The sequence below is a fragment of the Maylandia zebra genome, linkage group LG18 (assembly GCF_041146795.1).
Source record: "Maylandia zebra isolate NMK-2024a linkage group LG18, Mzebra_GT3a, whole genome shotgun sequence".
Classification (NCBI taxonomy): Eukaryota; Metazoa; Chordata; class Actinopteri; order Cichliformes; family Cichlidae; genus Maylandia; species Maylandia zebra.
The window spans coordinates 4108165-4132348 of record NC_135184.1 but is presented as its reverse complement, the minus strand read 5'-3'; the positions used below and the strand labels follow the sequence as shown (position 1 = coordinate 4132348).

The window sequence follows — 24184 nt, the reverse complement described above, 5'->3', positions numbered from 1 at the left end:
CTTTGTTTTCCTTCTTTAAAAGGTTTAGTGGCTTATTCATCTCTTTTAGTTATAGTATGAATAGGAAAATTAATAAAACTCTTTAACAATTTTGCACCCCTGTCTCCTTTTTTCAAACCAAACACCGTTTGTGTCTTCCCCCCACTTCCACTGGACCTTTTAGGGGAACGTAAAATCAATAGTGTGTTTTATGTAAATATTACCTATTTTAAAAAAAGGACAGCTGCAGTCTTAATAATGTGTTTGGGTGTAGAGCAGGGAAAGCTTCATGCCCTCAGGTGACTGCATCTAGGAGACCTGACTGCACTTTAATTGTGTAGAGTTCTTCAGTTTGGAGTCCTGAAGTGTTGTGCTCTGCAGTGGTGCAAATTTTTTTTATGTGTTGTCACCTATACACCTGTTTTTTCTGGCAGTGTAGTTACACTGTACTACTGGTTTGTACTGAGAAGTAGACAAAAAAGACAAAACAAACAAACTAACTTATGACACTAATGTATTTTTTAAACAGTCTCCCTGTTTATCAGCTAACTTTTCTCTGTTCATTTGGAATATTTGAATTATTTTAAGGAAGAGAAATACTGCATTCAGCAGATTTGCACAAGAAACTGAGAAGAATGATTTTTTAAAGAGGGTTTTTTTTTATGTTGCAACAGATGATGTCATATTTTTACTGGTAGGAGTTGCTCAGCACAGCTTACAAAGCATCTTATTTTCATTGATATCGAATGTGAAACTCACACCTTTCTACACAACTGAATTCTGATTGGATTTCGTTTGTATTTGTTTACAAAAGTGTGAATACAAGAAGTGTGTGCATTAGTTTTTATTTGGTTATCGTCTTGTTTTTGCCAGAAAAAAAGGTTGTTGACAAAAATGATGAAAATTACCAGTGAACAAAATTCACACTACTGTCAACATACTTTCTCGTTTCCTGCTCGTCAGATCTGGAGGTTGTAGATGGTGGAACCAACACGTTGTGACATATAAGAGCTGACAGACCCCATTCACAGCAGAAACCCATGTTCTTTTGATCAGAGCTCAGTCTAGTTTTAGTTTCAGGAAGTGAAACTAAGGCTACATTCACATTGCAGGTCATTGCAGGTCTACACAGCAAACGCGCTCTAGTGTGAACCCTTAAAGCGGCCCGCATGCGCAAAAGCAGACGTTACACACAACGCGCTCTGTTTAGACCCAGACCAAACAGTATTGTTTGACTGATGACCTTAATATAAAGACTTGTTTCGGACTTTACGTTTCCCAATTTTGCTTTAAGTTATTTTGTTATTTTGTTATTTAAAAATGATCCTTATTGTTATTTTAGAGAGGAGCGGTGCTTCAAAGGATAGTTGGAAATTTCTGTCAGAATCTGCAGATTATACAGTACAAATAAAATGTTCATGTTTCTCCAACGTTGTCTTCCCAACAGCTTCACTGGATGGCCAGGAAGCGTTCGTGTCTTATCGGGTGCTTCTTCGGAGCTGGTCTGTCTTGTGTCAGTGACGTAAAAGACGGATTTAATGCGACATGACCATTCAAACAGCAGTCGTTTTCTGAAACATCAGATATGTATCGGATTCAGTACCACATAGGAAAGTGACCCAGATCGGATTTGAAAATATTGGATTTGTGCTGTTGACACTGTCATACCATGATCGGATATGGGTCGCATAGGGTCAAAAAAGTCGGATTTGATCCGCTTTCGCCTGCAGTGTGAACGTAGCCTTAGAGTCACTGACATTACTCCTGTTCTGTTGAAAAATTCCATGTTAGTGGAACAGCTAAGGAATGCTGGACTCCAAGATGCTCCTGCTGATCACTGCTGGACCTGAAGATGTTGCCTTTGATTTTTACACAGATAAAAAAAAACTTCAAAAAAGGCTTCAAGTTCTGTTTAGTTTGTCTGGCTTCTTACTGTTAGAATCACCTTCAGCCACAGTGTAATGTTGTTCCATTAAAAACAAAAAGAAAAGAAACACAAGCTGGTGGAGCCCTCCAAGAAGCTCCAGGAGAACATCTGCTCTCGTCATGATGAGGTGATGAAGATGTTCTGCCGTACTGATCAGCAGAGTATCTGTTATCTCTGCTCTGTGGATGAACATAAAGGCCACGACACAGTCTCAGCTGCAGCAGAAAGGACTGAGAGGCAGAGAGAGCTGGAGGTGAGTCGACAAAACATCCAGCAGAGAATCCAGGACAGAGAGAAGTACTGTGACATCTGTTTTTTGTTTTGTTTTTTGTTTTTGTTTGATTTTTTAGATGGAGCTCTTTTCTGTGCCTTTTTTTTTTTTTTGCCATGGAGCCTATCACTGCTTCTCTTGCTCTAAACTTGGACTAAGCATTAAACTGACCAGGGAGGCTTTAGGAAGTGCAGAAAAGGCGTCACCTGGTGGGTAAACACAGACATGACAACAAAAAAAGTAAACTGCACAGACGTGACAATGGTTGAAAATATGTTTCAGAAAATGCACAGATTTTCTGAAACATGCAATAAGATCTTTTTAATATAACTTATGGTGTACAGAGCTGGTATTTGGCCCCTTCCTGGTTTCTCTCTTATTTATATATCTATTTGTTTTTGCATATTTGTTGTTCAAATTTACATGTTTCAGATCATCAAACAAATTGTATTAATATGCAAAGATAACTCAAGTAAATCCACAAAGGAATTTTTATAACAATGATTTCATGTATTAAAGGAATAAAGCTATCCAAACCTAAACCAAAGTCTGAATTTAAATTACACTGAGCTGCTTTGGCATGATAAACATAAGCCATAAACAGGCTATTCACCAGACTTAGGCTGGTGCACTGTGATTTCAGTTATGGGTTGGCACTTATTATTGGTCATCATATTGAAAAAATGCACATGTGGAAAGGCAGAATGTGCTAGGCATGCTTTTATGATCGGCTCCACCTATGCTGAGAAAGAAACTTTATGCATAGACTATTCCTTGGATCAATATTTAACTTGGATTATTTTAGAGTCATACATTCAGGTTTCTGCAAAGTACCAGTGAGGGGCTCGTAAGTAACTCGTTGAAATTGTACGAATGGCCTGAAGGGGGCAGCAATAACATTTTGATGCGTTTAATCTGCCGGAAATTAACAAGAAAACAATAAGAACGGAAATGACGCACGCTTACTACTTACCTCTGTGTTCAAGTGAGAGTTTATCGAGGCGAGATTAACTGCTGTTATCGAAGACGTTCTCTCAGGTTGCAAAACAATCGTCCGGTATGAGGAGGAGATCAATCATCACCGCAGACTGCTGGATATCAGCCGGAAACTCGAGATAAAGTTACACATAAATTGGTATGTAAAACTGTGACGATCACAATGAACTAACGCAGGAATACGACTCATGTAGGACACTGATCGGAGCCCAGATTGTAGACAGAAAGAGTAAATCAATGAGCAACTATGACCTGTTTGTATAGAAATAACACAAGTTCCCTTTTAAACGGTAAACTTCTTTTAGCGTTACACACGAGGAAGTGATTTTACTGGAAGGCTTCGTGTATTAAAGTCAAACAGAGACAAAGAAAGCTTCTGCTTTCTGCACAGTACCGTAGGTCTCTCTCAACATCGCCATGTGGCTGTTGTGCAGGTCTTCCCAGCTACCATATACACTTTGGAGAAGCACAAAAAAAAATAACATAAAAATAAAACCTAGTGCGCGTCTACATTGCTGTTTACGGCTAAACGCACCTTCACAAATCGTTTGTGTGGTGCCTTTACGTATACACCGTAAAGTCAGAAATTCGGACCATACAAATTTCTTATCCTTAAATATACTTGTTTGTGATATGCGCATGTTATTCCCCTTTTTTCAGTTTACTGTTGTGATTTTAATACTTCAGCCAAGAGTTATTTACATTACTTTTCCATCTCTTTAAATCTTTAAATATATTAACTATTAAAATTTTCAACAAACAAACAAAAAATCTTGTTCAACGCTGCGATTATTTTACATCTTGTTTTACTGCCGCGCTGAAGAGATAAAGCCCCCAGCTCTCTCTTGCTTTTTCTCCTCACTTTTGCATAGATAGATGTAGCCTGTCTTTCAAACTGTAATATGAACAGACCTATTCCCTTTAGAGACAACAATTAAATATAAAATTCTGTTTCTATGTCATATTATTTCAAACCCCCGACCAACAGTAGACCTGAAAATTATGAAGAGCATTGATAAGTGTAAACTTGACTAGTGACGCTTTGCAGTTAAGAGTGAAGGTAAATGGCAGACTAAATATATCTATTTAATGTCAGACACACTGAAGTGAGAGTGCTTGTGACTTGTTAAGGTACCATGCAAAAGTCTCGAGCCACCCCTCATCTCTTCATATTATGAGAAGAAAATTGGAAAACGGTTATTGAAACACATGCAAACATGCATGGAAATCCAGTATGTAAGGCTAAAACAGAGTTTGTACAATTCTATGAGCTTGAAAGGCAACACTTGGTATGACCACCTGTGTTCCTCAACACAGCCTGAAATCTGTTAAAATTAGCTTTCTTCTTGAATGACAGTCCAAAGCTCTCGACTGAGTTTGAGTTAGATGCCTGTTTTATGCTTGATTGGGAAAAAAAAATCCTCTGATAATTGTCAGGTACAAGGGCTGGACTGAAAAAAGTGAAAGAGCAGCCAATTTCTAAAGACCTTCTGAAAGGCTGGAGAAGTATTACTCAAGACCTCTGTAAAACATTACCAGAAACTGGCTCCTTGGATGCAAAATATAAAGATTGGCTGAAGACTTTTGCACATCACTGGTATCTGTTTTAAGTTTTCCATCATTATATGTTGGGAAGTTCGGTGAGTTATGTGAGATAGGCTATTTATACATCCTAATTAGATCTGTAGTTCACCAATTGGTAAAAATACTTATTATGAGGAAATTCATGGCCTGATTCAAACCCTACATTAAATATGGACAGTATGAAGGATTACAGTAGTGACTGCACTGCACTGAGCTTTGGATGTGCTGCTGCTCCATGGTGCTGAAGCTCTTTGGCTTCACATCATTATGTGGTACCCTTGTGAGGTCTCTTAATTATTACGGTAGTATAGAAACAGAGCTGAAGAAGTCGCTCAAAAGCCAAACACTAAAATGCAATAAAAAGTCCAGAAAAAAGCAGATTGTCCCAAAGCCAGCTAAAATGATAAAATCTCAGTCTAAGAATATAAGAACACTTTGTTGGTAATATGTTTATATAGGAAGTAACAAAGTACAAATACTTTGTTACTGTACTTAAATAGAATTTTTGGCCTTCTGTGCCTTACTTGAGTACTTTTTACTTTTACTTCTTACATTTTCAAAACAGGCTTGTTACTTTTGGTTTAAGGGATATGAGGGAAGCTATTATTTCATGTCACTGCACGCCTTCAAACATCAAACTGATTTAAGCGTGAACAGTAACACATGAGGGGCAATCCTGTTCGTGTATTAATCACCAGGGTATGTTGATAAAAAGGCATTAAAGAGGCACAATGGTGTCTGATAGTCAGGGTTTAAAGTGGGTTGCGTTTTCTTCTTCTTTTCTTATTTTTGGCACAACACCAGAACAACTGCAGGTGTCCATAAGTTGCAAGTGTGATACTTCAGCCTCTAACTAGCCCTGCAGAAGAGTAGTGAGCATAAAGGGAGCAATGTTTTTTAGTGGCAGGTGATTTCAAATGCAGCATTTCTATTGGCTCAACAAACATCAGCTAACACACAAACTGTTTGTGTGGAGTTTGTCTCACAGTGTGTTGCAAGCTAAAGGTCCAGCTGCTGTATTGCACTGGGAATGAAAAGAAAGAGCTAACTTCACTCAGAGATGGAGAAAGATAAGAGAGATAGGACAGGAGAGGATAAAGAGAGCTTAGATTTAAAGGGAAGGACTGCTCATTTAAAGCTTACATTTAAGTCCTTGTGCTTTTTATCAGATATTGGGTTTGTACATGTGACACTGTTTTTTTTTTTTTGTTTTTTTTTTTTTAAATATATATTGTAAAACATGCTGCAAAACAAACATGAGGTAGACTGTTATTTAAAGGCTGCATTAAAATAGATAAACAGGTTAGTTTGCTGTACTGTGATGGATTTAAAGTAAAGATCAGTGTGTTTGACTGGTGTACAGTGGCCGTCCAGTATAAAGACAGCACAAACTGTATACTGTCAGTGTAGAGCAGTTGTGTCGTACTCCAGTCCTTGTGGGCCTGTGTCCTGAAACTTTTCCATGTGTCCCTCCTGCAACACACCTGAATAAACTTAGTAGGTCATTAGCAAAACACTTGACTGCATGCTGCGGTAGCAACCCCTAAACCTACTCAAGTAAACTGAAGTGACGTAAAGTGTTTGGAAAGATGTACTTCTAAAACTACGTGCACCGTGTTCATTCAGTCATGAGCTGCTGTTACATGAATCAAATTGCTGAACTGCCACCTCAGCATGCAGTCAATTTCTATAGAGTGTTGCTAATGACCTACTTATGTTATTCAGGTGTGTTGCAGCAGGGACACATGGAAAAGTTTCAGGACACCGGCGCTTGAGGACTGGAGTTTGACACCATGAAACATCTGGTCGAATTCAGGTGGAATTGGACTTAAGTAGAGAATGTCTATAATTTTGCCAGCCTTCTGCATATCCTCTTTCTCTACATGCATGAATCTTCTCTGTGGTCTACCTTTTTCTTACTGCTTTGCAGCTTCATTCGAAGTACTGCTTCCATTTTCTCCATACACTCCCTTCACTCATTAGTACATATCCATATTTATCCTTAAACATGCTAACCTGCTGCACATCTTTTCCAGCTTGATCTCTGCCTAGCCACCGATGTGTTCCTGTTGACTGACTATCCTCCTTTTTCTTTGCTAACCTCTTCCTTTGAATACTTTCCTGTAGTTCCTCTGTCCATCAACAAATCTCTTTGTTCTCTTTCCTCTCTCCAAAGGATACATCAATCACCTGGTTGTGAGTTTCCCTCACGACTACAACTGTACCTTCCCATTCATCTGGCAACACGTTCCTACTAGGGCTGGGTATCGTCACTGATTTCTAGAATTGATTCTATTCCGATTCACAAGGTCCTGAATCGATTCAATTCGACTTGAATCGGGGAAATTTTGCCTCAGACAGTCAGAAATATTATAATTCTGATCATTTATCAGTACATATCCATATTTTTATATCTATAAAAAGAAAGCTGACATTTGTGAGACTTTATCAGAGGTGTAAGCATCACAGCAGATGCCTTTGTGTCAAAGTAACTGAGCATTAAACACGGAAAAACATGAAGGCGATTTTCCTGGCCTGGCTTTTTATAGCAGATAACCTTAAAAATGTAGTAGAACAAAAACTGAAGAAACCCATGAATCAACATATAAACATTGCCTGATGCTGATGAAGTGAAGCAGAGTAAAGTTACAGAGGTTTTATTAGAGACACAGCTAAGCGTTTTGCAATTTTGCATAATTCTAAAAAGTTTAAATTTCTTCAGTATTGAACAGCAGAAATGAGGCTTTCTTGTTGGAAGTCAGTTAGATTAACAAAAACAACAACAAAAAAACAGTGCCCGACAGCGCTGTACATAACGGTAGACTGGTGGGTAATAAGCAAGCAAATAATGCAGAAAACAGAGCTGTTTAGATGGGAAACTGTTGTTGAAGTACACTGAGAGAGTGAGCGAGAGAGCGCTGCAGGAAGTGTGATATATATATTTTTTTTTTATCGTGGTGGAAGCAAAACAGGAAGAGGGAATTAACGATGATGCTTATGTGAAGCGACATGTAAAGCGTAGTTTGGATCTTCTTTTGTGGCTGGTTCAATCAACTTTGTTTGGAGAGAGACAAAACCTGAAGCTTCAGAATCTAGCACAAAACAAGATTTAAGCACAAAGTGCAGCCCCGCTGACACATCAGAATCTGTGAGCTCTCGGCTTTCAGCCCCGACGGCGTGTCCATGCCGTCGGGTGAGAAACTGTTTCCGATGCGTTGGCGAGTCCACGCTCTCATTTACTGCTTTAGCCGTTTGGTGGTTCTCGAAATTTTGTGAGGTTTAACCTGAGACTCTAGCATTTTGGGCAAACTAAATTTATATTTAAAAATCGATTCAGGATTCGATATCACATTATTCAAGCTAGAATCGATTTTAATCGGAAAATCAATAATCAAAACCCACCTCTAGTCCCTACCACCCAGAGCCTGTCTCAACTCCTTCCAGAACTCTGTGGAACATTTTTCCTTCTTCAGCTTCTACCATTTAATCCTTGCTTCTTCCTTCACTTGTTTCCTCTTCTTGACATTTGAAGCCATACCATAGACTGCCATCCGATGCTGCCTAGCTGCATTCTCGAATAACACCACCTTCGGGTGTCTTTGCTTTCAGACCGCACATTCTGCATAAGCTGTAATCCACCTGTGTGCTCCCTTCTCCACTCTTATCTGTCACCCTAAATTCCTCCTCCTTGTTGATCCATGTGTTCACTACAGTTGTTTCCATCCTTTTCATGAAACCCACCATCATCTTTCCTGCACTACTTAACAGGAACACCATACCAACCCAAGACCTCCTTGTCTCCTCTTTTCACTTCACCTACATTAAAATCTGCAGCTAGTAATCATTAAATATAGATTTCTTTTTCTCATGGAAAGGATTTTCTGTCATGTAGTTACTGATGTTTGTTATCTCACAAAAGTGACAACCAAAAAGTGTTTTAAAACATAAGTTTCTTAGAACCTCCCCTAATGTTTTGTACTCTACTATTAAGGGTGCTAGAACTCAAGAGTGACTCGCACAGGTGCTCTTGAAACATTTGTGCACTTATTCACATATATGAGAGACATGCTCATTGTGTAGAGGCATACTGGAAGATATTTTTTAAAATGTTTGTTTTCTTGTCATCACATCAATAACCTCTTTCTAGTGTCCCTTTCATTAAGACCTCCCACAGCAACATGAAGTGTGAGGAAGAGGAGGGTCTGGATGACCAGCAGATGTGTAACCAGGAGAGTACCTCCAGTATGGACCAGGAGGACTCGGAGCCTCCACAGATTAAAGAGGAACAGGATGAACTCTGGATCAGTCAGGAGGAAGAACGGCTTGTAGTGAAGCAGGAGACTGAAGGCATCATCATCTGGACTGGGGGAGAGCTAGATATTATGTGGAAGCCTGAAATAAAATTACACAGAATAGGTATGTGAAACTTCAAAATACCATTTATGTATTTTTTCCCCTAAACCTTTAACATTGAACATTAAACCTACATTCTCATAAGCCAAAGTGGAAACTGACTTCTTTCGTTCTGGTGAGGATTTCACTTCCCAGGTCCTTGGCCTCTGAACCATACTTGGCAATTTTTAATGCAACTTCAAATGCAGGACGGTTTGGTGAAAAAAAAGAAACTCAAAAACCAAAGGCAGAAAGTAAAACTCTCTCCCATGACGTTCTGCAGGAAGTACTCAGATTCAAGCATAATCAAAGATGGACAAGCTGCCCCAAGCTTTTGGGCTCTCAATTTCTAGAGGGTGGTCTTTTAATCGCCCACTTATTAATTTCAACTCATGACTTCACCCATGGCAGACATTAAGCTTCAAAAGATTGAAAACTGTCCAGTTTTCTGTTTATTATTTTTAGCGTGGTCACTCTGACCTGAAAATCTATTAAATATCCCCCCTTGTCAAAGCATTCCCCCTTTGAAGTGCCCTGTGTCCCATCTGAGGAACCTAAGTGCTATCTTTCTTCTACTACATGAAAGAAGACTGCCTGGACAGAAAACAGTCTACTAGTGCAGATACCTAAATACAACATATAGAAGTGCTTGAAACAGCCCATATGTGAGATGAATACATTACTTCTAAATAGGTGAGACATTATATGAGAATTAAAATAAAGTGTCCTTCAGTGCTGTTCTATAATATTCTAGTATGAACGTGTGATAATTTTGAATACTAGATTTACAACCTGAAATACCCAGTTGTGTTTTTTTTTTTTTCATATCATTTTTGTCCATGTGTCACATCAGATCTCCCGCAACAATATATGTGTATGGAGGAGGAGGCTATGAATAACCAGCAGGTTGATAACCAAGATAGAAACTCCAGTCTGAACCAGGTCGACCCAGATCCTCCACAAATTAAAGAGGAACCGGAGGAACTCTGCACCAGTCAGGAGGGAGAGCAGCTTGTTCTGAAGCAGGAGGCTGATATCTTTATAGTGACTCCTATTTTTAAGGAAAGTGACCACAGTGAATCAGAAGCAAACTGTGACCATCTCCTTTCTTACAACTCTCCTGAACCAGAGAGCCAAGATCAGAAAGAAAGTGAGCATGTGCAGACAGGATCAACTAGATATGCAGAGCCGAAGAAGAGAAGACATCACAGTAACAAAACAGATAACTGTCCAGTGACGGAGAGTCAGTGCAAAACTGACATAAGTGAAAAGTCATTAAAATGTGACACCTGTGGAAAAACTTTTCAGTATAAATACAGGCTGACTAAGCATCTAAGAGTTCACACAGGTGAGAAACCTTATTCTTGCAGCACTTGTGGGAAAAGATTCAGTCAGCTCATACATGTGAAAAGCCATATGGCAATTCACACAGGTGAAAAGCCATATTCTTGCAGCTCTTGTGGGAGAAGATTCACAAAGAAATCAACTTTAGATCATCATGAAAGGATTCACACAGGTGAGAAACCCTATTCTTGTAGCACCTGTGGCAAAGGTTTCAGTCAGACGATACACTTGAAAACTCACATGAGAATCCACACAGGTGAGAAGCCCTATTCTTGTGAAACCTGTGGGAAATGTTTCAGTGACTCATCAGCATTCAGAGTTCATGTTAGAATTCACACTGGTGAGAAACCTTATTCTTGCATTGCTTGTGGGAAAAGTTTCCGTCACATGATAAACTTGAAAACTCACATGAGAATTCACACAGGCGAGAAGCCCTATTTTTGTGGGACCTGTGGGAAAGGATTTACTCAGAGAAAACACTTGAAAACTCACATCAGAATCCACACAGGTGAAAAGCCATATTCATGTAGCACCTGTGGAAAAGAATTTAGAGATCAGTCAACATTAAGAAAACATATCAAAACCCACACAGGGGACAAGCCACGTTCTTTTGACACCTGTGAGAAAAGATGCAGTCAGACAAACATAGAAACTCACACAGCTTAAAAGTTTCATCCTTAGAGTCTATCAGAGCCGTTAGACATAGCAGGGTGTTAATGGTAAAACTCACACTAGTGAGAAACCAAATAACTCCAAAACCAGAAGGAAGAGATGAACTTACATTCAGGTCAATGAGCTACATTTTATCTCCTGGACAGTAAAAACACTTTTTGTATTGTTTGTTTGCCTTATACTTATGATGTAGGGGAAACCCAGATTTTTACATTTGTCTGAGCAGATATATATGTACACCTATCAGGCATAGTATTATGACCAGTGAACAACATTATCTCTACATCTTGGCTCTTGTTGGGGGGTAGGATATATTAGGAAGCAAGTAAACATTCTTCTCTCAGAGTTGATGAGCTAAACAGGAAAAATGGTTGAGTGAGTGAGGTTGACTTTGGGTCAGACAACTGGGTCAGAGTATCTTCAAAAATGCAGCTCTTATGGGATGTTCCCGGTCTGCAGTGGTCAGCATGTATCCAACGTGGGCCAAAGAATGAAAAGTGGTGAACCAGTGATGGTCTCATAGACAGCCACGGCTCACTGATCCAAGTGGGATCAAAGGCTGGCCCATGTGGTCCGGTCCAACAAACAACCCCCAAAACAGAGTTAATGCTGGTTTTAATAGAAAGAAAGTTAGAATATACAGGGAGTGCAGAATTATTAGGCAAGTTGTATTTTTGAGGAATAATTTTATTATTGAACAACAACCATGTTCTCAATGAACCCAAAAAACTCATTAATATCAAAGCTGAATGTTTTTGGAAGTAGTTTTTAGTTTGTTTTTAGTTTTAGCTATTTTAGGGGGATATCTGTGTGTGCAGGTGACTATTACTGTGCATAATTATTAGGCAACTTAACTAAAAACAAATATATACCCATTTCAATTATTTATTTTTACCAGTGACACCAATATAACATCTCCACATTCACAAATATACATTTCTGACATACAAAAACAAATCAGCAACCAATATAGCCACCTTTCTTTGCAAGGACACTCAAAAGCCTGCCATCCATGGATTCTGTCAGTGTTTTGATCTGTTCACCATCAACATTGCGTGCAGCAGCAACCACAGCCTCCCAGACACTGTTCAGAGAGGTGTACTGTTTTCCCTCCTTGTAAATCTCACATTTGATGATGGACCACAGGTTCTCAATGGGGTTCAGATCAGGTGAACAAGGAGGCCATGTCATTAGTTTTTCTTCTTTTATACCCTTTCTTGCCAGCCACGCTGTGGAGTACTTGGACGCGTGTGATGGAGCATTGTCCTGCATGAAAATCATGTTTTTCTTGAAGGATGCAGACTTCTTCCTGTACCACTGCTTGAAGAAGGTGTCTTCCAGAAACTGGCAGTAGGACTGGGAGTTGAGCTTGACTCCATCCTCAACCCGAAAAGGCCCCACAAGCTCATCTTTGATGATACCAGCCCAAACCAGTACTCCACCTCCACCTTGCTGGCGTCTGAGTCGGACTGGAGCTCTCTGCCTTTACCAATCCAGCCACGGGCCCATCCATCTGGCCCATCAAGACTCACTCTCATTTCATCAGTCCATAAAACCTTAGAAAAACCAGTCTTGAGATATTTCTTGGCCCAGTCTTGACGTTTCAGCTTGTGTGTCTTGTTCAGTGGTGGTCGTCTTTCAGCCTTTCTTACCTTGGCCATGTCTCTGAGTATTGCACACCTTGTGCTTTTGGGCACTCCAGTGATGTTGCAGCTCTGAAATATGGCCAAACTGGTGGCATCTTGGCAGCTGCACGCTTGACTTTTCTCAGTTCATGGGCAGTTATTTTGCGCCTTGGTTTTTCCACACACTTCTTGCGACCCTGTTGACTATTTTGAATGAAACGCTTGATTGTTCGATGATCACGCTTCAGAAGCTTTGCAATTTTGAGACTGCTGCATCCCTCTGCAAGATATCTCACTATTTTTGACTTTTCTGAGCCTGTCAAGTCCTTCTTTTGACCCATTTTGCCAAAGGAAAGGAAGTTGCCTAATAATTATGCACACCTGATATAGGGTGTTGCTGTCATTAGACCACACCCCTTCTCATTACAGAGATGCACATCACCTAATATGCTTAATTGATAGTAGGCTTTCGAGCCTATACAGCTATTTGCCTAATAATTCTGCACTCCCTGTACAGTGCATTGCAGTTTGGGCGCTGCATAGTTGTCTTACCCTCACCCCAACTGGTCGTAGTCAATTGTTCCTCCTCCCTGAACCTGGTTCTGCAGCAGATGTCTTCCTGTTAAAAGGGAGTTTTTTTTTTCTTCCCACTGTCACAGAGTGCTTACTTATAGGGAGTTGACTGATTGTTGGGGTTTTTGTGTTATACAAATAACATTGAATTACTGCATACCAGTCGGAGTGTCCATGCTTATCCCTGGCCATGTGGACAATGGGTATGTGAAGATCGTATCAACTACCTAGTATTGTTGTAGACCATGAACACCCATTCATGGAAATGGTATTCTCTGATGTGTGTAGTTTCTCAATCATCCAGGCATGTTAGTTTAAGGAGTTTGGAAAGAAAGTAACTGGACCTCTTTACCTTTTGTGAAGAAACCTTAAGAAGCCTGTGGCCTCTCTGTGTGGGGTAATGTGCCCCACCAAAAGCAAAAATGCTTGCAGGGAGCACAACAAGAATTTTGAGGTGTTGACTTGCACTCCGAATTCCCCAGATATAAGTCCAGTCGAGCATCTGTGGGATGTGTCGGACAAACAAGTCCATACCACAGTACACCTTCAGGGGTCTGGAGTCCATCCCTTGAACAGTCAGGGCTGTTTTTGCAGCAAAAGGGTAGCCAACACAATATTAGGCAGATGGTCATAGTTTTATGCTTGGTCAGTTTGTGTACATATGTATATTATAAATTTATATATTGTGTTAGTGCTGGTGAGGTGATAAATATTAATTGTAGATCCAGATTCTTCAGTTTTTTCACTTGGCAGCGTTGTTACAGAAAAAATATTTTTCTGTGGGTACTTGGCTTTTTTTATAGCCAAGATTTTATTATTTTATTGTCTAATAAAGAGTCTTTAATCTCTTTAAAGAAAATTAAAAGCTTGACAGTTACAAGACCAAAAACAATGTGCCTTTATGGATTTGAGGTCACCTTATGTTGTAATACTTTTCATAAAAAATAAGCTTCCATATGGACCTCTTCTGTTGATTTATTTATCCTGATTTATTTAGTTCTGTTCCTTATTGTTGTGGGTTCTTTATTCTTAAAATTTAAATAAAAATTTCTGTAAAACGTGACAATTTTTTTCTGAAGTGTCATTTCTAAAATATGAAGCTTTGGTTGCGCCTGTCATTATTTTATATGTATTTTGAAACTGAGGTTTTGATTATTTGAGGAAACATGCTTCTGTGTGTATTACCGTTCCTGAGCTGCTCTGGCTGCAGAGCGTTGCTGCTTCATTGAAGATATTTGTGTAGAGTAGCTGCAGATTGACAGTTCATACAGCATAAAAATACACTGCTCAGATATTAAAAGAACACTTTTTAATCAGAGTATAGCATCAAATCAGTTAAACCTCTGGGATATTTATCTGGTTAGTTAAGTAGTAGAAGGGGTTGCTAATTAGTTTCAGCTGCTTTGGTGTTAATGAAATTAACAACATCTAGAAGGGCAACAATGACACAACCCCTGAAACAGGAATAGTTTTACAAAAGGAGCCACTGACATTTTCCCCCTCCTCATCTTTTCTAGAGTTTTGCATTTGCCAGTGTCACTACTGGTAGCACGAGCGGATACTTGGACCATTAAGAGTTTCCACAGGTAGCCTGAGTCCTCCTGGATGGCACATCAATATGTGCAATTACCAGAAGCTTTGCTGTGTTTGCCAAACACATTCTCAAGAGCATGGAGGAGGTTCTGGGAGACAGGCACTGTAGGAGAGCTGAGTATGGCATAGAAGGTCCTTATTCCATCAGCAGTACTGATATCTGCTCCTTTGTGCAAAGAGGAACAGGATGATACAAAATAACCTAAATCAGGCCACTGGTGTGAATGTCAGTGAGCAAATGATCACAGACTTAATTATATATTTATGCGGTCAGTTTTAGCGACATAACAATATAAAAGATGGATGTAGCCACCATGAGGATTTGGCAGGTAGGGGAAATTATAGTTCTAGTGCAAAGGTGCATGGGGAAATTACTTACAAATAAGTCACCTAATATTTTTTATTGTGAGTTTTTAGTATTTAAAGCTAGAGGGGAAAAAATGAAACTAGTTTGTGAAACTATGCAAAGAACACACACCTTCAATCAAAGATGTCCAACCTTTCCTTCATCCTGGAGAGCAACTGTGGATCACACCCACATCCTCTGCAGGCACTGTTGTCGATTAAGCACTTACACCATGCACATGAGAAATGTAACTCCAGCGCTAAATAACATAAGAGCTTCAGGCAAAGAGAGAAAAAGCAGTGTTACATGTTGTGGCTCCTGTGAGCAAACTGACTCACTGTGTCACACACAGATATTTAAACCTCTCTTTATTGATGATGTATAAGCTGCTGAAGGCTCAGTGAAGTTTTTTATATCTTTTTCTGCTAAGTTAACTGAAGTCTGATGATGCACAACACACGAGGGCGCCGTCATCATGCTAACAGGGGTGTAGAGGAGGTTAAAGCACCTCAGCTGAGCTTGTCCACATATTTTTAGGATGATACAACTCTTTGTCACAGCACACTTGTGTCCCATCAAAGTAATTTAGTTTGAAGCTGCATCACATTCCTTCAGCTTCAGCACAGAGTGTTAAAAACAGAACAAACAGCAGGTTCAAAGCACCAGCATGGTCTTTGTTTTTTTCAGTAATGGGTGTCAATTTTCTGCCATCGCTGCTAGGCAACAGGACCAGCGCGACGTAAGAGATATAAAAACGCTGAGTGCGGCCTTCACGGCCTGAAAGGATGCAGCTGATGAGGTGGGTCAAAAGCTTTGTGCAGTTCAAGGACTCTGATGGATGGTGTTTTATGTGCGGTAGACGGTTAGCTTGAAGAGCCTGTTTTGGTGGTATGAGAGAAATATTTCAGTTGTCCGAGCAGCACTGCCTTTAATTCAGTGTCCGAGCGATTAACTGCTGAAAAAATCTGCTCAGAGGCTAAAAACACGATCGTACAGTATGAAGAGGAGATCAGCCTTTAACGCGGACTGCCAGCTATCAGCCGAAGACTCGGGATAAAGTCACAGATAACAGGTATGTGACGCTTACACAGGAGTAAGACGTGTAAGGACCCTGATCGGAGCTCAGTCTGCAGGCTAACAGACAATAATGAAGCAGCAGCTATGAGCTATTTTTTTAAAATAGATATACCAAATAAAGTCGCCACCACCCTCTCTCTCTTTAACAGTAAACTTTTGGCATTAAGCATCCAAGGAGACACAGGGGAAATTTACGTTAGCAGAGGATGGCGTTAGAGATTACGATAGAGGAGGCAGTAAGGGAAAGCAGTTTGCAGGGTGCCCCCAGTTGGATGTCCGCTTCGGCTCTCTGTCTGCCGGTCGGTGGCTACACAAGAGCCCGCTGCCGCCTGTGGCTCTCTTCGCCCAGCAGGCCGGCAGGAATTTTGCTTTCAGAGAGGGGCTTCAAGTCTGGACCAGATAACCAGATGATGATCCCACCACCCTCGCTTATTTTTGTTTTAAATATAAAATGTTAAATAATTAAAATGGTCATACTGGCCAAAATTATGGTAACTGTGACTTCAGCATTAACTTAGACTAAAAAGATCCAAACGAAATCTCAGTCTATTAGATGGCACCACCCGATTCCCCTTTCTTTTTATTTACTCTTTTTGCCAACCCTTGGCTAAATGAGAGTCCGCTGCTCCAAGCTTTTAATGTGGAAAACTCAGATAATAGAAAAACGGTCAGAAATCCCACTTGGCAAAAATAAAATACAGAATATTGTTCAACAGCATCTAAACTTATACACTTATACTACAGTCAGTTTTTAGAAAATAATTTCTTTTGGATTTAAGAAAAGGCATTTCTTCTTTGGCATTTGCGTAGTGCTTCCAGAACGCACTGGAGTGATGTGGCACCATTTGTATGTGAATAAAAATATTCACAAAACAGGAGCTCATCTTAGGTGTCACAGGGAGAGAGGCAGGGTGCAGCCTTCACGAATTGACAATTTGTTGCAGGGGTACACACAGAGAAAGAAACAAACTCTCTTTTTGGAAAATGCTAATGCGGTGGCTACAGGGCTGGCCTTACATTCCTTGTTGACAGTTCATTGGTGGTTGAAACTGAGCTACATTAGGAGGCAGCACACCTGAACAGGTTAGGCTTAGGGCATATGAAACAACCCTGCCAAACCTTCTATGTACTTACTCCTGCCTTGTACTACATGCCGTTGGATTGATGAACAGAGGATTTGGTTTCTGTCTTTGTTGCATGCATGCATTTACCATATTTTGTTTCTTCACTTTATTATCATAGCACTGAATCTCACATCAAGAATAAATGAGGTTACCCTTTTTTGCCACATTGTGGATGCTGTAGGGATTGTGTGTTGACTGAGACTCAAGTGGATACTAGGATTTATCCAGAGGAGAGCTGCATTATTACTAATGTGCCACTGTATGAACCTGACATGTTAGTGAAGCAGATCCCCATGTATTTGTATGTTAATGAAGTTGCTTTGCCACCTTCATAAATGCATGCATTACTCTTTTTTTGTAAGCTGTAGGTATTTAAGTCAGTATTATATATTTTTATATCTGTATTAACGCACTAATACAGTCCCAAATCTGACAAAACCCCCGAAACACTGCAAACCCATTGCAAGGGCGTAGATTTGGTTTTAGCATTGGTGGGGATGATTCAACCACCGAGCCCTGCCCTGTTTCTTTTTTTTTTTCCTTTTTTGTCTTTGCTTCTTGATAAAAAAAAAGGAGAAATATACTTGCCTACATATGCTATTCTACATACTTTTAAACCATTTAAAATTACAATTCATAGTTTTATATGTGAATTATATAATGTTAAATTACTATTAAACAAATGACTAAGTGAAACTAAAAAGAGCTCCCTGAAAGGCACAGCCAATCACATTGGCCATATTTGTCACATGAGGTAGGACTCCAGTAGAGAACGTAATTTAACTGTTTCTGCACCGCTAAGTGAATGAGAGGTTGACAGATCGTTTTTTTCTTTCTATCGGGTTTATTTTTCTTTACTAGAAGAGACCAAATTATTGGTGGGGACAATTCAATAATCGCTGGATATTGGTGGGGACATGTCCCTTCCGTCCATGCCAAATCTACGCCCTTGACCCACTGTCACAGTACCTGGGTCATTGACCCAGTGTTTCGTTCTGGTAGGTCAGGTGTGTGGAGAATGGAGACAGAGGACCAAAATGCTGGACTCATAGATTTATTATTAGGTTGAATGAACTGAACATAAATGACTGAATGAACTAGGAACACACACGAGCAGTTGACAACAACAAGAGTTCAGCACTGTTTAATCAAAACATCAGGATTGACATTACAAGAAATATTTGGGGTTGGCTCTAAACATGCAGGGTGAGGACTGAGTGATGAGTTGCAGGATAGAGCCAAAGTTACTAATAATCTAACTAATCTTAGCTCTTTGAGCCATCTGCCCATGGAAATTACCCACTTGGTGTGATAACATACAAAAGATCACTGCATCACAGGAAACAACAATAAGAATAGCTAATCGGGTAGTGATTCAAGAACTCAATATGTACTGGATTATATTTGTTTAGAGGTGTATTTTCATGTCATCACATTAGTAACCTTTTTCATGTGTGCTTTTGTTCCTCAGACCTCTAATAGCAGCATGAAGTGTAAGGAGGAGGAAGGTCTGGATGACCAGCAGGTCTGGATCCAGCAGGAAAACTCCAGTCTGGACCAGGAGGACCCAGAGGCCCCACGGATAAAAGAGGAACAGGAAGAAATCTCCACCAATCAGGGAGAGGGAGAGCAGCTTAAACTGAAGGAGGAGGCCGAAAGTGAGGATGAACAACTCAAACTCAGTGATGATATGTGGAAACCTGAAATAAACTTACACAGAACAGGTATGCAAACCTGTATCGGTCTTAATAAAAAATGAATTTGAATAATTTAGGATCCTACTCACTGCTCAAATTTACATTTATTTTTAGAGAAACAGGAAGAACCTAAAAATCAGCTGCAATCAGTAGCAATAGTGCATGTGTTTCTTAAACATTTAACATCAACAACATTTCTACTGGTGCAGTGGAAATGATGAAACTGAAGAGTTCACTTCCTTGGAGCTGCAGAAAAACGGAGTCACTCTGATTATACAGCCTTTAGAAATGATTTGTTTCCCTCATAAAAATATTTGCTGAGTACAGATAGCACCATAATGTCAAAGGTCACAAATGTTTTGTGAAGCTTTAAAGACTAGTTTCTAATTTTCCAAATGTCACTGAGGGAATGTTCCCTGTTCTTCTTGTTTTTATTCAGCTTCAGTGATAGTGGAGGAAGCAAATATCTAGAAACTGTCTCAAATGTTTTTACCAGTCCCCAAATTACAGAGAACAGATGTATTTTCTTCCCCTGTTCTCCTCTCCATCTCTCACCTGCTGCTGTCTCGTTTTTTTCCTCCTCTTCCTCACACATAGCTGAATTTGTCCTGGTGTTTCATCAGGGGTGGAGAGCCTTCACCTCTCACCTTGTCAGTCTTTTCTGACTCTAGACACCTGCAGAATGAAGTCAACCATGACAGTTAACAACAAAAACAGCAGAGGTTTATCAAATATCTGTTAACTTGCAGGATGAAAACACAGTTTTTAATAGAATTACTCTTTATGTATTTTAAAAACAAAAAAAGGGGAAACAGGACATGTGACCCTGCAGAAATGTTGGGCTTTATTACAAAGGTGACAGACTCAGGTTGTATGATATAAGCATGACAAAACATGGAGGAGGACTTATTATTAGTGGTTTATGCAGGATGAGAGTTCTTTTAACTATAAACCAAGCACAGCATGGTTGGGTCTGTTTCCTCACCACAGCTCATGGGACAGATGTTTGGTCCCTGTGAATACACTTAGCTTAAAGATTGAACTGTCTGCTTGGTTTACTCTAAAACATTTAAGTACCGTTGGCTTTACATCTACAAACAGACCCAGCTTCGGTAGAAAACTAAACTATCTAACCAAAGCTTGTATGACTCAAGCCAGGTTATGTGGCGATACCAGTAACAATTTTTGATTTGAAGTATTTATTAATGAATCAATTATTCATTTTGAAATATTGATTAGTGTTTTTATTTTACATTTTTATTTTAAATAAACGTATTAAATAATAAATTACTTATGTAATGTTTGAATAAATAAAATAATTTAAAAAAGGAATTTGTAAATTAATTTACAAATGCATAATTTACTGTACAATTTATGCACAGAATTCTTTATTTTGATGAGTGTGGCTCTTGTGGTCCTCCATAATTACTGAAGGGACCAGGTGACACGTGCACCCCCCCCCCCCCCCCCCCACACACACACACACAAAAACTCAGCAGTCATCTGTTATCAGAAAAATAAGAGAACTAAGTAAATTATATCTATATGTGTAGACTTAGAAGAGTCAAATGTTTGACTGAGAGCCTCATTGCTTTTATCTCATTACTTTTTCTTGTTCTTTTAATTATCACGCGCTTGATTTTTACGAGTTTAACATTTCCACTTGCTGTTGACACTAAATCTGTGCCCGTGCAGAGACACAAACCCAACACCAGAAGTTTCATTTTGTTCTGTCATCCATTTAAGTTCTAGAATTACATGTTTTTGCTGTAAGCATAGAAATTCGATTTCAACAGCATCCGGGTCTGGAAAAATATATTGGCTTCATCCTGAGTCTGTGTTGTTAGTTTAGTTAGTTATATATGCATTTTAGTTATTGTTATATTTTAATCCTAGTTTAATATTAGTGAAGTTGTGTTTAGTTCCCTCATTTCTACGTTCATTCAATATTTGTTACTTTCCATTGGTTCCTATTTTTCTTTGTCAGTTAAAATCTCTGTGTGATTTGGAGTTTGGCTTTCTCACCCTTGATTCATTTAGATCATTGCCTCAACATCATCACATTTTTTAAATTTTCTGACATTTGTTTTGTTTATTTACCGCTTCAGATTTTCCATATCAACATGTCTGTAAGGATGAAGAGGATTTCACAGACCAGCAGATGGATAACAAGGAGAAGAGCCACATTATGAACCAGGACGATCCAGGGACTCTGCAGATTAAAGAAGAACACGAGGAACTCTACACCAGCAAGGAGGGAGAGCAGCTCGTATTGAAGCAGGAGACTGAAACCTTTCTTGTAACTCTTGGTTATGATGGAGGTGACCACAGTGATTCAGAGCCACACAGTGATCAGCTCCTTTCTCACAGCTCTCCTGAACCAGAGAGTCAAGATCAGGAAAAAAGTAAGCACATCAACTCAGAATCAACTCGATATGCGGAGCTGAATAAGAAGACATATGACACGAATAACAGTAACAGAGTGGAAAATTCTCCATTGTCAGAGACTCAGTGTAAATCTGAAATAAGTAAAAAGTCTGCAAAATGTGAGATTTGTGGAAAATCCTTTCATGATAAATCCAACCTAACGAGACATCTGAGATCACACACAGGTGAGAAACCTTATTCTTGTACCACCTGCGGGAAAGGTTTCAGTAGGAAATCAGGATTGGAGACTCACGTAAGAATCCACACAGATGAGAAGCCATATTGTTGTAACACTTGTGGAAAAAGATGTAGTCAGATGATACATTTGAAAAATCACATTAGAATCCACACAGGTGAGAAACCATATTCTTGTAATACCTGCGGAAAAAGTTTCAGTCAGCTAATTAACCTTAAAACTCACATGAGAATTCACACAGGTGAGAAGCCATATTCTTGTACCATCTGTGGAAAAGACTTTTGTGCTTTGTCAGCATTCAACAGACATATGCGAATTCACACAGATGATAAGCCACATTGTTGTAGCACCTGTGGGAAAAGATTTAGAGACCAATCGACATTCAAAAAACACATGACAATTCATACAGGTGAGAAGCCTTATTCTTGCATCACCTGTGGAAAAAGATTTGGTCATAAACCAACAATGGAAAGACATCAGAGAAGTCACACAGGTGAGAAACTACATTCTTGTAGTACCTGTGGAAAAGGATTCAGTCAGATGATAAACTTGAAAATTCATATGAGAATTCACACAGGTGAGAAGCCACATTGTTGTAGCACCTGTGGGAAAAGATTCATTCAGATGATACACTTGAAAAGACACATGAGATTTCACACAAGTTGAAAATTTCACATAAAATCTGGAATAGCTGTTAGTTGTAAAAGTGGGTTTATGACAGGGCCAATACAGGCAAGCAGGCAAATTACTCAAAAGGTTGATTCTGTTCATCTGGACGTAGTGTTTTCAGTGGAAGAAACCATCTGTCACTCATCACTACTCCTCAGAGAGTAAAATGAGAATTTTTAAAAATGAGGATGAGAGGAGATATTTATCTCATATTTGGAAAGTTCTTCTGCAGTGGGAATTATTATTATTATTATTATTATTATTATTATTATTATTATTATTAATAATAATAATAATAATAATAATAATAATAATAATAATAATAACAATAACAACAATAATAATGTGTCTGAATAGCATATATAATAAGATATGATATAAAATCCTGGAAAGGTATATGCCTGGACACGGGAGAGAAGAGTCTGCCTGTTAGTTGAAACCAGGATTCTGAAGGAACGATGCGGATTTCTTCCTGATCATGGAAAAGTGGATTGGCTCTTGATTTTCTTGAAGATATTTAAAGATGTGTGGAAGTTTACCAACCAGTCTTGTGGAGTTGAAGGAGACATTTTCACATTTTCCCTTGGAACCCTGTTTTGGATGGAAAAGACTGAGAATATATTTAAAAAATATATCACCATCCTGTCCACTACCCCACGTTTTTCCCAACTATTGTTAGAACATTCCTTGAAAAAGTTGTAGTGTGTTAGTGCTTAAGTCTGTGAATCTCTTGTGTGAAATTAAATATCCTTATGCATTATCTTGCTTCTGGGTCTGTCCTTAGTCCTCTTCGGAAACTGATTATCTCATCGTTAGCCTTACTGGTATTGAGTTGTAAAATTTAGACAAAGTTTCCTTTTTAAAGAATCAATGTTTTGTTGGAGACAAACAGAGGCAGAACTAAACTTAACAAAAAGCGAGCCTTTTATTGTGACTGATTACAAGCATAAACCAAACAAGAAAACCAACTAGACAAGAAACTAATCATAAAGCCTAAAGTGGGAAAATTAACACATGAAAACCTGGAACACTTGGAAATACCTTGAAAACACAGGAACACGAAAGAGGATTAACTGGTGGTCTGACAAAAGGCTGAGGAAGACGGAGACAATGTATACACTAAAGGGTGACGAGGAAAGTGGAAACACAAAGGATGAAGTGAATATTGAGGATGAAACGCAAAGGGGAGGAACGTGGGAGGGCGAGGGAGCCAGAAACATGGAGAGAGACACAAATACGAAAACAAACATGAGACAGAGGGAATAAACATAGACATGACTTGGGAAACATACATAGAGGACATGACAGAATCTCACAAGAGACACAAGGATGAGACAAAGACAAGACAACATAAGTAGAAATACAAAAAACTCAGACATAAAAGATTTGGACTCAAGACCAAACTGTATAAACTTGAACTTAAAACATCTTCATAAAGCTGAATACTGAATACAAAATAAGACTCAAATACTGAGTCAAAGACCTAGTACCCTGATAGTTTGTAATTTTCATGGGCAGATAAATCAAATTTCAAGAGCAGAGATGCTACCCTAAGCACACAATTTAGCCAAGAACCTGTTAAAGATTATTACAGAAGTTGTGATCAGCTTGACCATAGAAAGAAAAAACATATTCTGACATGTTTCATGTTTCTCTTCCTTCGTGAACATAAAGATGAAGTTAGAAAATTCT

General features: G+C 39.1%; 1 protein-coding gene across 7 annotated transcripts; it reads left to right on the top strand.

The window, feature by feature from the left end:
* The first annotated feature begins 3138 nt into the window (after positions 1-3138).
* Positions 3139-23252, top strand: LOC101486088 (uncharacterized). Of its 7 annotated transcripts, XM_012924206.5 has the most exons (4): positions 3139-3312; positions 6483-6573; positions 8921-9173; positions 10003-14423. In XM_012924206.5, the coding sequence occupies exons 3-4, from the start codon at positions 8936-8938 to the stop codon at positions 11157-11159; spliced, it is 1395 nt and encodes a 464-aa protein (XP_012779660.3). In that variant the 5' UTR covers positions 3139-3312; positions 6483-6573; positions 8921-8935; the 3' UTR covers positions 11160-14423. The 7 variants fall into 7 exon arrangements, with proteins under 7 accessions (XP_012779660.3, XP_004569502.3, XP_004569501.3 ...); XM_004569445.5 differs by lacking the exon at positions 6483-6573; XM_004569444.5 differs by lacking the exon at positions 6483-6573 and having other exon boundaries at positions 8905-9173.
* Positions 23253-24184: the final 932 nt, after the last annotated feature.

Excerpts from the sequence above, each read along its gene's own strand:
- LOC101486088 (XM_004569439.4), top strand. The coding sequence starts at position 18,990 with ATGAAGTGTAAGGAGGAGGAAGGTCTGGATGACCAGCAGGTCTGGATC. Across the intron at positions 19,228-21,308 it reads AATAAACTTACACAGAACAG|ATTTTCCATATCAACATGTC; the intron begins GTATGCAAACCT and ends TTACCGCTTCAG.